At 34.4% G+C, this 17,634-nt stretch overlaps 1 protein-coding gene across 1 annotated transcript in view; it reads left to right on the forward strand.

The window, feature by feature from the left end:
• The window catches only part of PHIP (pleckstrin homology domain interacting protein), a gene marked incomplete at its 5' end in the record, with an annotated part of 195,766 nt that overhangs the window by 47,308 nt on the left and 130,824 nt on the right, over positions 1-17,634 (forward strand). The window contains 2 exons of the mRNA XM_069067044.1: positions 14,726-14,947; positions 16,484-16,584. Of these exons, the coding sequence (XP_068923145.1) occupies positions 14,726-14,947; positions 16,484-16,584 (323 nt within the window). The remainder of the gene's footprint in view (positions 1-14,725; positions 14,948-16,483; positions 16,585-17,634) is intronic.

Below are 17,634 nucleotides of genomic sequence, written 5' to 3' on the forward strand. Positions count from 1 at the left end.
ACTATAGACATTTATTTTCCATTGTTATGGAATTAAATTTAAGGGCATATGTGAAGTGCTAGTTTAGCCAAAGATCCTTTTCTTTTACTTATGAAGAGCTACTTTTGATTTTCTTGAAGTCTTATAATTGCCTAGGTTGATTGTTGGAGGGTATGTGTTGATACTGTCATTGTCAGTTGGAAATCCCCAGAAGCTGCATAATATATGGAATGGAGACTAATTAGGTAAACCTTAAAGATTATAAATCTCCATATTCCTTTATTTGTGAGTTTGAGATATATGGGATTGCTAATCCTAAAGCCATAAATGATGAGTTCTAGGCATCTATTTGAGATAAGGTTTTTTTTTTAATTTAAATTTATTTATTTACTTTTAGCTTATAACATTCAGTTCCACAATCCCTTGAGTTTTAAATTCCTCCCCCACCCCCCCCACCCCTGTCCTACACTTGCATGGCAACATGCAGTCAAATATAGGACAGTCAAGTTGTAAAGAAGGGTTATAACCAATGGAGTGAACAGTGAGAAAGAAGAGACAAAACAAAAAAAAAGAGAGCAAGTAGTTGGCTTCAGTCTGCCTTCAGACTCTAGTTCTTTTTCTGGATGTGGATATCTCTTTCCATCATGAGTCTTTTGTCAGATAAGTTTTAAAACTTATTGAGGGTGATGTTTATTTGAGTAATTCTTATTTATTTGTATCAGTTCAACAAATATTAGTCAATTATATTCCATGACTGTAGCTATGCACTGATTCAAACTGTGTTAATGAAGCAGGTTACAAATGTAAAGAGATTTTATCAAATTCCCTATTTGGTTTAGAATTAATAACTCACTCATGCTATAAGCATCTGACAATCTGATATTTTGACCTATATTTTTTGACTATATTAACACATTACTATAGTTTTACTATAATATTTAAATATTATAAGCAGAACTCGTGTATATTATCAAACTGTTCCAAAGTCATTTATTTGGCTTATATAACCTTATGAACATGATTTCTATTGATCTAACTGACTCTAAAATAAAGTTTCACTAATTTATAATAAGGTGGTTGGTCATATATGCCTGTATAACTTATTGCTAGATTGGAAACTTTTTTGTAGTTATTATTCTATAATAGGTTAATTTTTAGTTCTATAGTTATTTGAAAGCTGTTGACAAACTGGTATAGTTCAAACAACACATGAATATAAGTGAACTGACAAGATGCAGGGGGTGGGGTATTCATTACAATTTAGGGACTAGAACAGATAAGATGTTTTCCTAGTGAAATGTTATTGTGAGAACAGAGGGAAACACCTACCTGGTTAGAATTTATTTCTCTCTACCTCCACCCCCATTTCCTAGTTTATTTTCTTCATGTCTTAGTTATTTAATTTCTTTATGAAATGTAACACTATTTAGCATGTGAAGGTAGACGGCTAATAACTCACTTTGAAGTCCATTTATTCTCATTTAAAGTTAAGATTAGGGTACTTAACACCTTCAGTAAATAAAACAAATAGTTTTTTAAAAAGTAATAACACAGTAATAGTAAAAACAAGTAAGCGCCATTTTAAAAATATAGCTGTATGTTATGGTGACTTGAAAGGAGAGAGATGTAGGAAAGACATGAGAAAATCAGAAACAAAGGCAGATAAAAGAGATAGGAAGTCATAGAAATACAGAAATAAATACATAGAACGAATATATAGAAAAAATGAATAGAATATGGGTGGGAAAGATAGAGTTAACTAATTTTATATAGTACTTGTAAGTTTTTAAAGCCCTTTATACACATATTTTATATATAATATCATGACTGAGACTGGCTCTATAACTACCTGTTGTCATATTGCCTCTCACGTATACCATGTAAGTATAAAATATACGTGTCATTGTTTGATGAGTTGAATCGATGTTCATACAAAAGGAAAGAGGTGATAGTCCCAATGTATTTTACCATGGTTAGATTATATCTGGAGTATTATATTCAGTTTCAGGAAGGAGTTTGATAAGTAGGTGAGTGTCCAAAGGAGGAAAATCTGGATGGTAATAATTTCAAGGTCATCATGCTATGTGAGAATCAATTTAAGGAATGGGAGGGTTTAGCCTAGAGAAGAGAAAAGGGACATGAAAGCTCTTTTTCTTTTTGGAGGGCAATTGGGGTTAAGTGACTTGCCCAAGGTCACACGGCTAGTTTTTGTGTGTCTGAGGCCAGATTTGAACTCAGGTACTCCTGACTCCAGGGCTGGTACTCTATTCACTGCGCCACCTAGCCGCCCCGAGAGCTCTTTTTCAAGTGTTTGAAGGACTATCATGTGGAAAGAGGTTTAGGTTTGTTGTGCTTGACCCCAGAGGGAAAGGAATTATGAGCCAGCAGGTGGGATCCAAATACATATTAATGTTAAGAAAAGAGATTTTTAAAAACAATTATAGTTGTCTAAAAATGTAGTGGGCCATCTTGGAAAGTAGTAATGTGATGAGTTTTTCTCCTCATTGTAGTAATGAAGAAATGGCTAGATGACCACTTTCTGGGTATATTGTTGAAAGGATTTTTTAATTTTTTGGTTTACTCATATATATGGATTGGACTAGATGAACTTTGAGACCCCTATCAACCTCTATCAACAGTGATAGAGAAGCCAGGATAGTGACAGGTCTTAAGATCATGCCATAAGAAATTTGAATGAAGTAATGGGGGAGGCTCAGTCTAGGGTAGCTAAGATTGGAAGAGGAATTAGATTTGTTTTGCTTGGCCTCAGGAGGAAGATTTGGGGTAATGGGTGAAAATTGCAAAAAAATAAAATTTAGGCTTTCCATAAAGAAAAAAGTAATTCTATTTTGTTTGATTGAAGGAATTTTTTTTAAAAAATGTGTATGTTGGAATAGACCTATGAAGCTACTTTCAACTCTAGGATTCCATAATTTCTCTTCTAGGATGTTTAGGGGAGTAGCCACTATCAATTTGGGTTTCCTGGCTATCGTTTTTGAGAATTCACCAAGAATGGATCATGAGGCTTTGTTTTAATTAAATGCCTTTTTTCTGTCCTTAATACATTTCCCCTCCTGTCCTACTTCCCCACCTTGGCTCTTACTGTTCCCTGTACTTAGAATGTCTTCTACTCACGCTCAATTATTAACCCTCTCTCCATTCATACCTTATTCACATAAATTAAATATCATGTTCTCCATAAACAACTTTCTCTTATCCCCCAGTCAGTAATACTTGCCCAGTTTGAATATCACAGATATTTGTCATGAACTTAATTCTTTAACACAAGAGGTCTTCAGTTTCCACTTCTTATTCTTGGAACCAAATCAATACCCTCATTACTTGTGGATAGATGGTTTCATTCACCATTCTTGAGATTCCCTAGACCAAAACTCCCTTCCTTGGCTTTTCCTTAGTTATATGTATCATTTCTCCCTTCTAGCATGTAATAGGCTCCATGAGGGCAGGGACTGCTTGCTTCACTGTTGAGTTTGCTTTTCCAGCACTTAGTACAGTGTCTGTACTAGTAAGTGCTACATTTATTCTGTGACACCAAAGTTGTGAGTGACCCAAAGAGCAATGGAGAAACACATTAAACACAGGATATCTGCAGTTTATTTCCAGTGACCTCTGCAGAGGTGGGGGGTATCAGGGAGAAACTGTATGATTGGAAAAGGAGGTGGGTTATTCACATGATAAGAGCAAGAGAAAAGTGACACCTGTATACTAGTACCCATGGAGTAGAAAAGAATAGCAATAGCTAACATTTTATATAGTGCTTTTAAAGTTTTTGAGGTCCTTTCTTTACAAGTTTCTCATTTTCACAAGTCTGAGATAAAACTATTGTCCCCATTTTACCGATGAGTAAACTGAGGCAGGCAGGTTAAATGTCTTGTTCAGGGTCACCAGCTAGTAAGAGTCTTGTCTAACATTTTGAGTGGCTCCTGTGGAGGATTTATGGAAAAAGACGGACAAGATTATCCTACAATTAGAAAGCATACATGATTTGTAATTTGTACTAACAATGATAATACCCTCTTCAGAGATATTACAAGATCATTGTAGTAATAAGTAATTTGCATGCTTAATAAGCTATTTGAAACTCTATAAGGACAGAGGGACTGTAGACTGTGACTTACCTAGTCTTTGCTAGTACTATTTCAATTCAACAATTTTAATGTTTATTTGGAAATATTTGTTAAGCATTTACTGTTCACAAGGTGCTATGCAAAGTGATGGGAATGTGAAGACAAAAATAAGAAAAACAAACCCTACCCTCAAGGAACTTATATCCCACTTAGGAAATATAACATGATAACAGATAATTACAAAGCAGTTTGATGTCACCATGTTTCGGGCCGGAAGAAACTTCAGAGGCCATCTATTTTAATCCCTCTATTTTGCAGATGAGAAAAATGAGACCCAGCTGGTTAAATGACTTGCTCTAGGTCACACAGGTAGTAAGCAAACATTACAGATGGAATTTGAACCCTGGCCTCTGTCTCAACGGCCATTGTTTTTTCTACTGAATTACCACTTGGAAATATCAGGAAAGATTTGATGGAGGAAGTAGTATTTCAGATAAGCCTTGAACAAAGCTAAAGATTCCAAGAGATTGAAGTGTAAGTAGAGAGAACACATTCCATAAATGGGTGTGGGGAACCTACGGGTGAAAAGACAAATGGGTGTGGGGAACCTACGGGTGAAAAGACGGAAGCGGGAGATGGAATGCTGAATTTAGGGTTGGTGGAAAGTGGAGCAAAAAATTCTATACTTTGGAAAATATGAAAAATCATACGAAAAGTGTTTTTTCAGGTAATAGATTAACTTTTAATTTTTCATTAGATAATTGTTTTTTTCCTCTTTTCCTGCATAGTAGGAACATAATAAATATTATTGTATTGACTTAATGATGGCAGGATATAGAAAATTAACAGGCTTGTATTTGTTATTGATTGAAGAGAAACAAACTTCAAAGTTTCTATTTTAAAATCATAATTACTAGCATACCTGTAGGTGGCAGCAAACCTTTAATTAAAAGAATGAGAATCTTGAACCTATATTAAAGAAAAAACTTAGTTCATTAAAGGGTTTTTTTTTTTGTTAGTTTCTGAGTACCAGAGGAAAAAAGAATGTCTTTGTCAATCTTTTATGGATCTTTGAAGAATAAAATTCCAAGGATTAGCTAGAGGTATTATTCTTAAAATAACTTAGCAGTGAGAATTAGGGAAAAAAATTATCATTCAGGAAAGACCAAGTTTATTTTATTAAAAACCCAGCAAACCCCTTTACTTTTGCTTTTCTGGAAGACTGTGTTCTGCCAGAAAATAGTGGCAAACAAGAATTCTTGTTTTGAGACTAACTCTTAATATTAAATTTATAGGCCCACATAGAAATAATTAAATAAACCTGTGTTTATTTTGTTTTTGTCTACGTTATATTTGACCAGCCAGCTAGCCAGATGATCTGTTAGGTAGTAAGCTTTGCCTTCGTAATTTTTTCAGTGTGTTGTCTGTATAATGGTGTTCTGAAGGAGTATTTAACAATATCTAACCTAAATTAGCTTGTAATTAGGTGTATATATCACTTAAACATAGAATATAGGAATAAGCTATGAATTTAATTAGGTCACTCAGTGGGAAATGAAAAAGGAACAATATATATGTGAAAAGTTTTTATTAAGTATGCTTACTATGTTTGTCAAATGTGCCAGACACTGTGCTAAATGCTGGAGATAGAACTACAAAAGTGATAGTCCATGCCTTCCTGGAACAATTCTTATTACTAATAGGAGGAAACAATGCACATAGGTGACCATGGCAGGATATTTTAGTCCAGTAAGTCACTGTGATGATAAATGGAGCCATAAGGGATGGGTTAACATATCCTTTGTAGAGGACAATATTGATGTGCTTTCTATTCTTAGAGAAAAAATGGGAAACTGGTTGCATTCCTGAAAAGCAAGAAGAGAGCTGTGGTAAATTCTTCCACCCCAGCCCCTACCCCCTCCCATGGGATGTGAAGTATGCTCTGATTGGTTTCTGAGCTGGCTTGATACTGTGGACTTTGTGAATATTTTGCTCAATTGTGCAGAGTTTGGCCCCAAGGTAGGAGTTCTAAAACTGGGTGGTGGTCTCCTGTGGTCTGGAGGTTCTGTAGAAAGGCAGTTTCTTGGCTAACTTCCTTGAGGCCATAGAAGAAATAATGGCCTGAAAGAATTTGTGCCCTGGGACCTTGCTTTCCTAATTAGTGACTGTCTCTTTCTTGTCTTTCTGAAAAGCCCCAGTCATTTTTCACCTCTCTTCCTCTCTAGTTGTATAAGTATTTATATAAGTATAGATCAAATCAAATCAAATCAAATTACTTCTTTCTTTATCTCTAACTTCTTGCCATACCTGAACCTTTTCAGACCAGAGTACCCTTGCCAATTCCCAATGTCTGTACTTTTCCTCTTAGAAAGTAACTTCTTTAAGGACAAGGACTGGTACCTTAGTGTTTGGCATGTAGCAAGCAAGTCATTAAGTCAACAAGCATTTATTAATAGCACTGGGTTCCAAAGAAAGGAAAAAAAAATCCCTGCACTCCAGGAGCTCACATTATATTTTTGTTACTGTTGCTTATTCATTTTAGATGGCTTGAAGACATTGTAGTAGAAATTGAAGTTTAGCTCTGCTTTTCCTCATTTCTTTAAAAAATTTAATACTCCAAAAAGCCTAGTATTGAAAAGAGAACCCCTTGTAGTATTATGACTATGCATGCATTCTTAATTAGTGAAAAAAGCCATAAAGAGATCTGTACCCTTTGTTAAGATTCTTCCTCCAAAATAATCAATGACCTTCTGCTATAAATCCTTAAAACTGAAAAGGCAACCTGAACGTCAAATGAGTGGGGGAAATTTAAGTAGTTTAGTTGTTGAGTTGATGGGAGCAAATTAGGGTTCCGGAGGCAACCCAGTCTTTTCCAATTGAGCAGACTTAGTCCTGTAGGCATCTTCCTTGTTTTCATTCAGCATATCTGATAAACAACCTTTTGATCTTAATTTGGTTTCCCAAGTAAACTTCCCTGTTGGAGAGAGAGTTAAGTATAAATTAAATTTTATATATATGTATATATATATATGTGTGTGTGTATATATATATATATATATATATATATATTTTTTTTTTTTTTAAGCATTTACTGTGTGCCAGACATTTTGCTAAGTGCTGGAGGATACAAATAAGAAAAAGATAAAAGTTCCTTCCCTCAATGAGCTTATAGTTTGATGGAGAGGGGAGGAAGGAAAATGAAAGGTTAGGAGTACCAGGAGATATGGTGTCACATGGAGTGTTACTACAGAATCAAAGCCTGGAACTTTGTGAGCCTATCTATAAAGGAAGGCTTTAGGAGTTTAATGCTCCACTTGACAGTCTTCCAGTCAAGGGAGAGGCAACTAGAGGTAAGTTGAGAAGGGTGTGTTTGTTGAGTGTCAAAATCTGAGTCAGTCCTGCATGGTGGTAAGATTTCAGGTGATCAACTTATCCTGGGTGGGGCATGGTTTTCTTTGGAGTCTCTTGGTTTTCTAGTGCAGTTCAGCTTTGTGGATATGGAAGATATGAATCAGTTTTCCCACCAGTTTCAGAATTGTAGAGTTACTTCATGAAACTTTTAAAGAAAAAGGATTTAATGGCAACCTTAAGCCATGTCCTAACCATCTGTCTTATACCTCTGTTGCAATGCTGAAGTTGCATCAAACAGTAAGTACCTACTATGTGCCAAGCTGTGTTCTAGGTGCTAAAAGTTAAAAATATGATGTATAATCAGTCGTTACTCCTTGAAACTTCCATTCTAATGGTGGAGACAAGTTTGTAATTGTAGACAGAACAAATATAAAGACAATAAATGCAAAGTAGTTAACTATAAGAGAGTTTGGGAAGGAGGACACTAGAAATTGGAAGAATCCATAAAGGCTTCTTGTAAAACAGGGGTTCTCAACCACTTGTGTTGTGGACAGTTGGGGAATTGCTTGTATTGGAATACTATTCTCCAGAGGTTTTTCAGATGTAACTTTTCTAAGGATTGTGTTCATCTCCTTGACTTTTTATTTATTTTATGATTAGATTTATCTAGCTATCAGGGAAAAGTTTGAGATCTCCTGCTAGTTTTTATAGTTTTCTTCTTCCCACAATTAAACTTTTTATGCACATAGTGACATACATTGAATTATAAAAGAAACTAATTGACATATGGTTATCAAAATGTAGATTATAATACCTTGACCTTTTCCCAGACCCAGGTTGCTACATAAGCCTCTCTGGGTTATAGGGGGAATGACCCTGAAGAATCGATTAAGGTGTCACTTCACTACTGCCATCAACTGATCCCTATTGGCTTGTGTTCCTCCCTTTGTTAGGGACCAGTAACTAGCTCCCATTGCATTTAAATATTTAATATCAATTAGTGTTCTCCCTCCTCCTTCCCTCCTTAATATATTTTTATTTATTTTAAAAAAATATTTCCTGAAGCAGTTAGGTAGTGCAGTGGATAGAGTATGGGGTCATGGTCTAGGATCAGGAAGACCTGTTTTCAAATCCAACCTCAGACATTTACTAGCTGTGTCATTCTGTTTGCCTTAGTTTCCTCATGTGTAAAATGAGCTGGAGAAGGAAATGGCAAAACCAATCCAATATCTTTGCCAAGAAAACTTGGCACAGTGGTCACAGTGAGTAGTTGGACATGACTGAACAAAAATATTTCCTAGTTACATGTAAGATAATTTTTTAGGAACTTGAAAAAAATTATGAGGTCATAATTCCCTGCCTCCTCCTTGAGAAGTCAAGCAACTTGATTATACATTTATATACATTTAAAGTCATGAAAATTATTTCCATATTAAGCCATATTTAAAAAAAAAACAGACAAAAATAAAACAAGAAAAATAAAGTTAAAAAAAAGGGGTGCTTTAATTTGCATTCGGAGTTCTTCAGTTCTCTCTAGAGATAGATGGCATTTTCCATCATGGGTCTTTTGGAATTGACTTGTAACATAGCTCCTTCACAGTTGAATTATCCCAATAATATTGCTATTACTTTGTCTCATGTTCTCCTGGTTCTCCTCACTTCATTTTGCACCAGTACATATAAGCCTTCTCAGGTTTTTCTGAAACCATCCTGCTTATCATTTCCTATAGCACAATAGTATTCCTTTACTCAACTTGTTCAGCAGTTCCCCAATTGGTGGGCCTCTTCTTGATTTACAGTTCTTTGTCACCACCAAAAGAGCTGCTATAAATATTTTTATACAAATAGATCTTTTTCCCTTTACTTTAATCTCTTTGGGATACAGACCTAATAGTAGTATTGCTGGGTCAAAGGGTTTATAGTTTTATTTGGGCATAGTTCCAAATTGCTTTCTAGAGTGGTTGGACTAGTTTACAGCTCTCTACCAATAATGCATTAGTGTCCCAATTTTTGCACATCCCCTCCAGCATTTATCACTTTTCCTTTTCAGTCCTGTTAGCCAATCTGCTAGGTGTGAGGTGGTAACTCAGAGTTGTTTTAATTTGCATTTCTATAATCAGTAATGATTTAGAGAATTTTTTATAGGATTATTGCTAGCTTTGGTTTCTTCTGAAAGTTGCCTGTTCATATATCCTTTGACCATTTATCAAATGAAGAATGGTTTTTATTTTTATGGATTTGGTTCAGTTCCATATATGTTTGAGAAATGAGACTTTTATCAGAGAAGTTTGTTGTAAATTTTCCATCCCTTCCCCCATTTCCTGTTTTCCTTTTAATTTTGACTGGATTGGTTTTCTTTGTGTAAAAACTTTCTAATTTTATGTAGTTGTAATTATGCATTTTTTTTCCCCACTGATCTTTTCAACCTCTTTTTCAGTCATAAACTCTGTCTATATATCTGACTGGTATATTTTTCCATGCTCCTTTAATTTACTTATGGTATCCCTCTTTATGTCTAAATCACTTACCCATTTTGACCATATCTTGATACATGCTGTGAGATGTTGATCTGTGCCTAGTTTCTGCCAAACTGCTTTCCAGTTTTCCCAGCAACTTTTGTCAGATAGTGAATCTTTCTCCCAAAAGCTTACACTTTTGAGTTTATAAAACACTAGATGACTATGGTCATTTATTATTGTGTGCCATGTGTATTGTGTACCTAGTCTTATTCATCCACTGATCTACCATTCTGTTTCTTAGCCAGTGCCAGTTTGTTTTGATGATTATCACTTTGTAATATAGTTTGAAATCTAGAAATGCTGGTCTGAAGAAAACTTCACTTTTTTTTCCCATTGATTCACTGGATATTCTTGATCTTTTGTTCTTCCAGATGAATTTTGTTATTATTTTTAGCTCTATAAAATAATTCTTCAGTGTTTTGCTTGGTATGGCATTGAATAAGTAAATTTTAGAATTTTGTCTCATTATTGTCATGCTCTTTAATGAAATTACGGTTTATATAATTTGTTCTTTGATCTACTCATTCTTTAGGATTAAATAATTTAGCTGTCATTTTTTTATGCGTTCACTGCCCTTTGTTAAAGGTAATTTTTATTGAATTATGGTCTGGATTTAATATTTTTACTTTTTTGTATTTGGTTTTAAGGTTTTTATGCTGTAATATATGGTCAGTTTTTGTGAAGGTGCCATGTATACCTAAGAAAAAAGTATACTTTTTTTAAAAAAATGTTTAATAGTACTTTATTTTTTTTCTGTAGTTACATATCAAAATATTTAGCAATCATTTTTACAAGATTTGGGATTCAAATTTTTCTTCCTCCCCTTTTTTGAAAATGGTAGGCAGTTTGATATAGTTTATACATGTGCTATCATGTAAAAACTTTTCCATATTCATCACAGTTGTGAAAGAAGAAACATAAAAAGGAAAAAATAAAACCATGAGAAAGAATAAAGGAAAACAAATATGCTGTGATCTGATTTCAGATTCCATCGATTCTTTATCGGGATGCAGATAACATTTTCCTTCTTGAGTCCTTTATACTTGTTTTGGATCATTGTGTTGCTGAGAAGAGCTGAGTCATTCATAGTTGATCATCACACATGGTTGCTGGTACTATGTACAATGTTTTCCTGATTCTGCTCATTTCACTTTTCATCAATTCCTACAAGGCTTTCCAGGTTTTTCTGAAATTTGCATGTTCATCATTTCTTATTGAATGTTACCTTCATATACCATAGCTTGTTCAGCCATTCCCCAATTGATGGGCATCCCCTCAGTTTCCAATATTCTGCTGCCATGAAAAGGACTGCTATAAATATTTGGCACATGTAGGTCTTTTTACCCTTTTTATGATCTCTTTGGGATACAGATCTAGTAGTGGTGTTGCTGGATCAAAAAGTATGCACAGTTTTATAGCCCGTAGAGCATAGTTCCAAACTGCTCTCCAGAATGCTTGGATCAGTTCACAACTCTACCAATAGTGCATTAGTGCCCCAGTTTTCCTATATTCTCTCCAACATTTATCATTTTCTTTTTTTATTATATTAGCCAACCCAATAGGTGTGAGGTAGTGAGTTGCTTTAATCTGCACTTCTTTAATCAAGAGTGACTTAGAGTACTTCTTCATATGCCTATAGTTTACTATGCAACATTTTCTAACTCTTCTCTGCCATTATTATTTTAACTTTTAAGAATTTGAATACAGTGCCATTTGGTACATATGTGTTTTGTATTGATCATCACTTAATTGTCTATGGTATCTTGCAAGATAGTTTTCTGCTTATCCTAAACTTTTAATTAAATCTATTTTTGTTTTTCCTTTGAGATCATGATTGCTATCCCTGCGTTTTTTACTTCAGCTGAAGCATAATAGATTCTGCTCCAGCTCTCTTTGCTTCAAGTGTTTCTTGTAAACAACATATTGTTGGATTCTGGTTTTTAATTCATTCTACTATCTAGTTTTGTTTTACATGGGTGAGTTCATCTCTTTCACATTTGCAGTTATGATTACTAATTTCATTTTACTCCATTCTATTTTCTTCTGTTTATCTCTCTTTTTGTTTTTTTGCTTTTTGGAGGGCAATTGGGGTTAAGTAACTTGCCCAAGGTCACGTGGCTAGTGTGTGTGTGTGTCTGTGTGTGTGCGAAGTGTCTGGATCCAAACTCAGGTCCTCCTGACTCCAGGGCCGACACTCTACTCACTGCGCCACCTAGCCACCCCGTCTTTCTTTTTATCCTGTCTGTCATTTAAAATCTTTTTTGCTTCTGACCACTGCCCCCTATTCTACTTCTTGCTTTCCTCTTCCCCTTTTACTACTCTTTTGGGTATGATAGATTTTCTGTTATCAGTTAAGTATGTATATATAGTTTTCCTCTTTGAAGCAATTCCAATGAGAATAAGATTCAAGCATTCTCCCTCTCAACCCCCCATTTTCTACTCCCTTGTAAAAGCTCTCCCCTTTTGCACCTATTTTAAGTGTCATAAATTCCCCCATTCTTCCTTTACTTTCCCCTTCTCCCTGGGCATCACTCAATCTCTCCTATTCATTTTTTTAAACGTCATCCCAACATGATTGACTTACTGTCCTATACTCTCTTTCTGTGTAGAATTCTTCTAACTGCCCTAATAATGATAAGTTTCTTAGAAGTTGCATTCATCATCTTCCCATATAGAAAACTGAACAGTTTTAACTATTCTGAGTTCCTTATGATTTTTCTTTCGTATTTGCTTTTTTATGCTTCTCTGGAGTCATATATTTGAAAGTCAAATTTTTCTATTCAACTTTAGTCTTTTCATTAGGGATGTTTGAAAGGCATCTATTTCCTTAAATATCTAGTGGGTTTTTTTTTTCTTTGAAGGATTATGCTTAGTTTTGATGGGTAGGTAGTTCTTGGCTTTAATCCTAACTCCTTTGCCTTCTGAAATACATTCTAGCCCTCTGCTTCTTTAATGTGGTAACTGCTAAATCTTACGTGATCTTGACTGGCTCTACAACATTTGATTTCTTTCTAGCTGCTAGGAAGCATTTTTTTTCTTTGAGCTGGGGGTTCTGATCCTAGGAATTTTCATTTTGGGATCTCTTTCAGGAGGTGATTGGTAGATTCTTTCAAATTTTATTTTACCTACTGATTCTAGGATATCAAGGCAGTTTTCTTGGATAATGTCTTGAAATATGCTATGTAGGTTCTTTCTTTCAACTGGACTTTCAGGTATTCCAAAATTCCTATGTTATTTCTGGTTCCTACAATATCCAATTCTTTGCTAATGGTAGTGGAGAAAGTCATTAAATCAACTGATTTCTTAACAATTTTTGTCCCCTATTGCTTGATACTTGGCCTAGTTTTCTTCATATCTCTATTAGTTCCTTTACTGTTTCCTCTATTCTTCTACTCTCAGTATAATGATCTTAAATTTATCTCTTTTATCAGTCATTTTCACTATCAAGAAATCCAACATATTTTTTTCACCAATATCTCTACATCTTTACTTTCAGCTCTCTTCTGTATAGTTGGCCAAAGGCAATCCAATCTCTTCCTACTCAATTCTGAGCCCAATTTGACTATTGTTGCCATTGTTCAAGGCATGCATAATGATGACCTGATTCAATAAACTGCCTGTCTAGGTACATGTCATAATCTGGCTAAACTGCTAAATAATGCAAAAGTACTTCTCTTTGATCAGTGCTCTCTATGAATGATACTATATCACTGCATATTATTGAATACCATTCTCTCGTAGCAATAAAAATAAAGCTCGAAGGGTGATGATGGATAGTAGACATAACCTGCCCATAGCACATTATCAAAGATCATTTGCTTGTGAGGACAAGTCTAACATTGTTGAGGATTTGTATGAATGAAAAATGGGGTGAGTTAATTATCTATCAGAATGGAATATAAGAGATGAATAGTCCAAGTGATACACTAGTTTCTCTAAGAAGTTTTCCTGGTAGATCCTTTTATGGACTATTTATGGGAAAATACTGACAAGTATTTTACAGGATAAGATCTGTGGATGTTGAGATCAGGGACAGTTGTAGAAATACTGAAAAGAAATTATACAAAGGTATCAGAATGTTTATTACTATTTTCTTGAGGTTATTATGTGACTTAGAAGTGAAACTTGCCATAAACATATTGTTTGTTCTGGATTTGGTCTAAGAAAAGACCACTTTTTCAGCACCAGAAAAGCAAAACTTGTAATGTGACTTAAAACATACAGAGCGCCATACAGTGTTTTCCATTTTAATAGTTTAAATTTGAATACTTTGACTACTTCATGAGATTCATAATTCTCACTAATCCAGATCTGTCTGTAAATGCCTTTTTTAATGAGAATGCCTAAAATGTTTTTGGAGGGAACTTTTAACATGTATCATTATGTAAAAACATTTCAAATCTTTTAGTCAACCTGTGTCTATGTATCTTTGTGTATATGTGTTTATTGCTAATGTAACTTATTTTCTTAGTGACAAAACTTAAATCCCACCCACAAAAAATGTATAACTAGATTTATGTGAACAATTTATGAAATAAACTCCTTGGTTTCTGGCTTCTTAGAGTAATAGAAAACCTATAGGTTTTTTTAAGCCACAAGTTTCTTACTCATTTCATCATTGCATTTTTAGGTTTTGTTATGTCAGGTGTTCAGATGATATAACAATTTTTTAAAAATTTATGTTCAGTGGTACCTGAAAATGTACTTGTTGAGAAGTAGGTCATTGTAAATATTAATGTTTTACAATTAAATGGGAAAAATCATATTTGTAATACTTACTTTTTTAAGGGTTCTGATGATTGCCTTGTAAAAATCTGGGCAACAGATGATGGAAGATTGTTGGCTACTTTAAGAGGCCATGCAGCTGAGATATCAGATATGGCTGTGAACTATGAAAACACCATGATAGCTGCTGGAAGTTGTGATAAAATGATTCGAGTGTGGTGCCTACGAACATGTGCTCCTTTGGCAGTTCTTCAGGGTCACAGTGCATCCATAACATCACTACAGGTAATTATTAATTTATTCAGTCCCTAACAAAAGTCCTCAAAGGAGGTTGCTTTATTAAAATTTAATATCTCAGAAAGAAATCAGATTTATGTTCTTTTAATTTTACCTAATTATGAAGACCAGTAAGAACTGAGAAATAGAGGTGTTTTTTAACCCTTTTAAAAAAAGTCAATATTTTTAAAATTTGTGATTGTGTCTTAGCTCTGCCAAACATGACTTTATCATCTCTACTTAGATGATTCTCAGATCTTCATATACATCTCTTAGCCCTCTCCCGACTTCTGGTATGGTATTATTACATGTTGCTTTTTGGACATGAGGAACTGAATGTTTGATAGGCTTCTCAAATTCAGCATGTATAAAACAGAACACATCTTTTTTCCCAAACACTCCCCTCTTTAGCTTCTTTATTGTTGATGATGCCATCCTCCAAAGAAACTTTGGCTTGCAACCTTAGAATTATCTTCAACTCCTCTCTCATGCTCCCTCCACATATCCAGTTTTTGCCAAGTCTTGTCATTTCTAGTTTCTACCTTTAAAACATCTCATTCATACTCTTCTCTCCACTCACAGCCGTAACCCAGGTACAAACTCTTTTCACTTTGCATCTGGACTATTGCAGTAGCCTTCTAATTGGGGTCTTCGCCTCCTCTGACCCTATTATTCACTCAGCCATCAAAGTGATTTCCCTAAAACAAACATATCTCATTATGTTGATTTCTCATCTTTCTCTATCCTCCTTGATTCTGTAAATTTCAGTGCGTCCCTTTTGCCTCCAGGATCATACATAAAATGCTACATTCAGCATTTAAAGCTTTTCACAAGGTTTACCTTTCCTATTTTTTCAGTTGTCTGACACTTCTCTTTTTCACATACTTTATACTTCAGGAACACCTACCTGCTTTCTTTGATTTTCTTTGTATATGACACTCCAACTCCCAGTTCTTTGCCTTTTTATGGGCTGTCCTCCCATACCTTGCATGCTCTATGTCTTTGCCTCCACCTACCTCTTAACTCCTTGACTTCTTTTAAGACTCAACTCAAATTCTACCTTTTCTAGGAAACTTTTCCTAGAAAAGTTGATCACTTGTAGTGTCTTTTTCCTGGGATTACTTTACATCTTCTCTATGTGTATATGGTGTTATGTCGTTGTTTGCATGTTATTTCTGTTCAGTAGAATGTGAGCTCCTGAAAGGCAAAGACCATACTTTTGCTTTTCTTCATATTTCTAGAACTTGGCAAGGTGCCTAGCACATGATAAATGCTTAATAAATGCTTATTGAATGATAGTCTCCCTGTGCTGCTTTAGCTTCTAAATTTGCTAAATCTTTGAAGCCCCTTCTAGCTTTAGGTAAATGAATAATCCTGTGTTATTTCATACACTTTACTTCAGTGTTTCAATATTAGTTTTTGGTACTGTGTAAATTATTTTGTTACTATTTTTAAGGTAACAAACAGTGCAATTATAAATTTTATAATTTGCAGAAAGTGTTATGTTTGTATAAAGATTTTTTTCTTTCTGTTCTTGTTTTTCAGTTTTCTCCATTATGCAGTGGCTCAAAGAGATATCTCTCTTCTACAGGGGCAGATGGCACAATATGTTTTTGGCTATGGGATGCTGGAACCCTTAAAATAAAGTCAGTTTTTTAAAAAATGTACAATAGAAATTACTTATTTTGTTTATTGCTTGCATTTTTAAAAGTATTTTAAAGTACTATAAAAATAATTCTTTTCCCTCTGCCAAAAACTGGCATTTGAGTAAATTAAAATTTTGTCCAAGTAGTAATATGGACCTTTGTTCCTTTTTCTCTTTTTCTTAAATAAATCCTGGTTTTTATTTCATGGTTCACAGCCAGAGTTTCATCATTTTTACATTATTTGATGCTTTATTCTTTTTCCAGTTATTTTCTAGTCTTTCTCTTTCATGTTATCTCTTTAGAACTCAGTGTAAAATAGTTCTAACTGCACTTTAGGAAGTATCAAACTAGATGATTCTATTGTTAAATGTAGGCGTTCTGATATTTAGTTCTGATTTAGAGAAACTGTTAGGGCAGTATTTCCTAAGATGCCTGATTTCACTAAAGCAGGGTGAAAATATTATTTTCTTTGTTCTTTTTCCTATTGTAAATAGAGTGCCTCTTTGTTGAATATTTCTTTTGGTTAGAATAGGATTGTGGAATAGATTCAGTGTTAGAGAGAGGTGACTATTTTGCCACCATGGAACAAGTTATAGGTCCTTATAGAGATTAACTGTTATATCTAAACAAGTGCTTCCCTGTTCTTCAAATAAATAATATACAAAATTTCAAGATAAATTAACATCAGCAGTTTGTGACCATTTAAAAGTAGTACAAAGTGAAGCACCTATGAGACCCAACAACTATCATAAGTAGCCTTAATGAAATTTATGGAATTGGAGTATAAAAGCTGACCATCCCAGCACATTATCACTTCCATCTTAAACCCAATATATTGCTTCCAAACTATTCAGAAGACCAAGATATACTATAGTTATCCCTTCCACATCGGGGGGTTAGGGGCATGGCATCCCCTTGATCTAGAAAATATGTGTAAAATTTTTTCACTCTGCTTTCATACCAGAGAAGTCTGAATTAGGGTATTACAAGATAAAATATGTTGATACTGTACAATGTATGATATACATATATTTTGTGCATTTCTAAGTT

Source organism: Petaurus breviceps, unplaced genomic scaffold, assembly GCF_028583685.1.
Source record: "Petaurus breviceps papuanus isolate PSGF00001 unplaced genomic scaffold, PetGlider_PUasm1.0 90734, whole genome shotgun sequence".
Taxonomy (NCBI): Eukaryota; Metazoa; Chordata; class Mammalia; order Diprotodontia; family Petauridae; genus Petaurus; species Petaurus breviceps.